Source organism: Triticum aestivum, chromosome 5A (genome assembly GCF_018294505.1).
Source record: "Triticum aestivum cultivar Chinese Spring chromosome 5A, IWGSC CS RefSeq v2.1, whole genome shotgun sequence".
Taxonomy (NCBI): Eukaryota; Viridiplantae; Streptophyta; class Magnoliopsida; order Poales; family Poaceae; genus Triticum; species Triticum aestivum.
Genome location: NC_057806.1, coordinates 627,547,844 through 627,551,151, shown reverse-complemented (window position 1 = coordinate 627,551,151; position 3,308 = coordinate 627,547,844). Strand labels below are relative to the sequence as shown.

Here is a 3,308-nt window from a genome sequence, read left to right as displayed (position 1 = left end):
GTCGAGTGGTGCCTCCTGAAGCCAGGCGGAGTCGTCGGCGATGAACGTGAGCGCGCCGAGACGGACCTCGCGGCCCTCCACCAAAACTCCGCAAGAAACCATGATCAAAGGGATCGGAAAAGATCGCAACTTCTCCAACTAAGCGCTAAGATTCCTGCCCCACGGTGGGCGCCAACTGTCGTGGTTCTAACTCTGACAATGATGTAGGGGGTGTGTATGGAGAGGCTAGATCTTAGCTATTGGGAAGTTGTAACACGCGAGGTTTACGAGTTCAGGCCCTTCTCGGAGGAAGTAATAGCCCTACGTCTCGGAGCCCGGATGTGGTCGACTGGATTATGCGTGTATGGATTACAGGGGTGCGAACCTTCATACTGAGGAGGGGAGTGGCTTATATAGAGTTCGCCGGCCCCCTCCTGCCCTCAGTAATGCAGAGTCTAAGGTACATTTAAGGTTGGGCGTTACTGATAACGCCCCTAATAAGGTGCTATAATGACCATAAAGACTACTTATAGCTGACCGTTTGCCTGCGGAGTGACTTTAGGTCTCCTGGCAGTCGAGTGGTTGACTTCATGATCGAGTGATAGCTTCTTGGTCGAGTGTCTTGAACCCGTCAAGTGGGATACCTTCAAGTCGATTGAAAGGTGACTTCTTCTAGGGATGTCCTTGGGTAGGGCTCTTTGGACGGGTCCGTGCCCCTACCCTAGGTACATAGCTTCATCAGGAAGTGCTCTCGGTGATCTTGCTAGCAGTCTTCCCGATTGCCCGATTTCACTGAAACAGAGCACTCCACCAAACCCCCTCTCCCAAACTGCAGGTTATCAATAATGGGTTTTGTCTGCTTTTCTTTCAGAGATGTGCAACTGAACTTATTCAGTCATCAACAAACATGGTTCTAGAATGTAGTGATCTTGGGTGACATAACCCATTGCTCCTGCCTAAGCTGGACATAGTACTTTATATATTCAAATGTCTGAACCTAAATTCCAGTGTATCCTCATAGAGTACATGACTACAGTCAGGGGATGCTCCTTGACTTGTTAATCTTGCAACTGACTTTCACTAGTCTTTCTAGAAATGGATGCTCCTTTATACATCATGTTTTAGAATGTAGTGATATCAGGTTGGGCGACAACCAATTACAGGAAAATGCTTCTGTGACTACAGCACTGGACAAAGCATGGTGAAACGTTGGCATTTGGTAGTACTTGACATACACAAATGTCTGAACCTGAACTCATGCTACGGGACACCTAAAATACAGGTTTGGGAGCTCCTCTGTTTCTCCAGCTTGCAACTCTGACTTCTAGTTTTTCTAGTAACAGACCAAGTTAATTTATCAGATTCAGATGAGCACTAAATACAATCAGGAGTACCATATATCCCACCTAACTGTAAAAGTCGATGGCATTGCAAAATCACGAACAGGAACAGACAGACAACAGAACAAATAATTTGCAGAGTCAAAGAGATTGCTGACATTCTTTTTATCAAAGCAGAACAGAACATTACTATATCGACACGATTATCCAGACAGCGAACACTAATTCTATGGAGAGTCACTAGACAGTAATCGACTAAGCCTTCTTGGGGGACTTGGCGGCCTTCTTGGGCGACTTGGGCTCCTTCTCGGCCGTCTTCTTGGGGAGCAGCACGGGGTTGATGTTGGGCAGCACGCCGCCGTGCGCGATGGTGACGCCGGCGAGCAGCTTGCCGAGCTCCTGGTCGTTCCGGATGGCAAGCAGCAGGTGGCGCGGGATGATGCGGGACTTCTTGTTGTCCTTGGCGGCGTTCCCGGCGAGCTCGAGCAGCTCGGCGGCGAGGTACTCGAGGACGGAGGCGAGGTAGACGGGGGCGCCCATGCCGACGCGCTGCGCGTAACGGCCCTTCTTGAGGAAGCGGCCGATGCGGCCGACGGGGAACTGCAGCCCGGCCTTGACGGACCGCGCCACCGCCTTCTTCCTGGGGCCGCCGCCAAGCTTGCGCCCCACCACGTACTTCTTCGCCTTGGAGACGGCGCCGGTGGCTGAGGCGTCCATGGCGGCTAGAGGGATTTGAGATTTGGCGCGATGTGGGATTTGAGAAGGCGAGAGTGTGCTGGTGCGGAGAGGTTTGGCGATGGGGATTTGAGATTTGAGTGTTGCGTTGGACGGCGGGGTTTGGGCAGAGTATTTAAACGGCGCGGGAAGGGGATGGTGTGGGCCCGTCGATCCGCGACCACAGGCAATGGACGGTCTGTTCGGTGGCGAATGGACGGCAGCGATGCGAAAATTACACTGTGCATTCCTATCATTCAGTCAATATTTTTGTCAACCGAAGAAATAAATGGAAGGAAACCCATAAAGCCAGGGGAGCATTATTTGGATACAAGGTTTTTCACTAGGAATCTTTTCTCATGAAAAAAAATGGGTCAAGGAATGAAACCACAAAATTATAAATTGGTCATGTAAACTCAAATCCATATGACATGCCAGGTATTATTAGAAATTTCCACTTTTGTTTTGTACGGGCGTAATATGACTATAAATTTCCTCTCTCTTGAGTTTTGTTGTAAAAACCGTGTGAAACACTAAGAGCTAGTTTATAGGTTTCCAAAATTATGTTTCTTGAGGGATTACATAAGCCTTTTGTATCTCAAATGGCTTTCAAATAAGGTGTGACAGGAACACGCCTGCTTGCAATTAACATGCTGGACATTCACTATGATGGCAACACGAATATCGTGACGTTACGGCAAGTGTCTTCCGCAACCGCGAACCCTTCAAATGTCATCCGTACTTTAGGCTTGAATTTCTCATAACATTATGGTGTACAAGATGAACACTAAACGGAAATAAAAAGGCGGAATAAGCAACTTCATGCACAATAAACTATACGAAAATAGCACCATGGTTAGTGTAAGCCCATCAAACAAGAAGGAGTCGGAATGCTTGCTTTTGCTTTTGAGTGTAGTAAATTCTCCCTCATTCATCAATCTGTGTGATCCATCGTCTTACCCGAAAATCCAAAATACTACATAAGATAAGGCATCGTTACCAAAAGCTTGTTTTGGATTGGAACCCTGAGCTACCCGGCCAAAAAGTTGGAATGGGCCTGGTTGGGTTGGGTATGTGTTTGGATGGACACTAAAATTGCATGTCTTTCCCTCAAAACCACTATTATAACAAAGTACTTTTAATTATGACTCCGGTGACATAAATTTCATGTCATATAACCTTGTATATATGGAGTAATTAGTGGTCAAATGCATGTCTTAAGAGCATCTACAGCCGTGAGGACAAATTCGACCCCTCAAACGTCCACGGACGCGA

At 47.7% G+C, this 3,308-nt stretch overlaps 1 protein-coding gene across 1 annotated transcript; it reads right to left on the bottom strand.

The window, feature by feature from the left end:
• Window positions 1-1,347: 1,347 nt before the first annotated feature.
• LOC123108064 (histone H2A) lies at window positions 1,348-2,151 on the bottom strand. Its single transcript, XM_044529922.1, has one exon. It carries the CDS (start codon window positions 2,034-2,036, stop codon window positions 1,575-1,577), a length of 462 nt encoding a protein of 153 aa, XP_044385857.1. The 5' UTR covers window positions 2,037-2,151; the 3' UTR covers window positions 1,348-1,574.
• Between the last annotated feature and the right edge of the window lie 1,157 nt (window positions 2,152-3,308).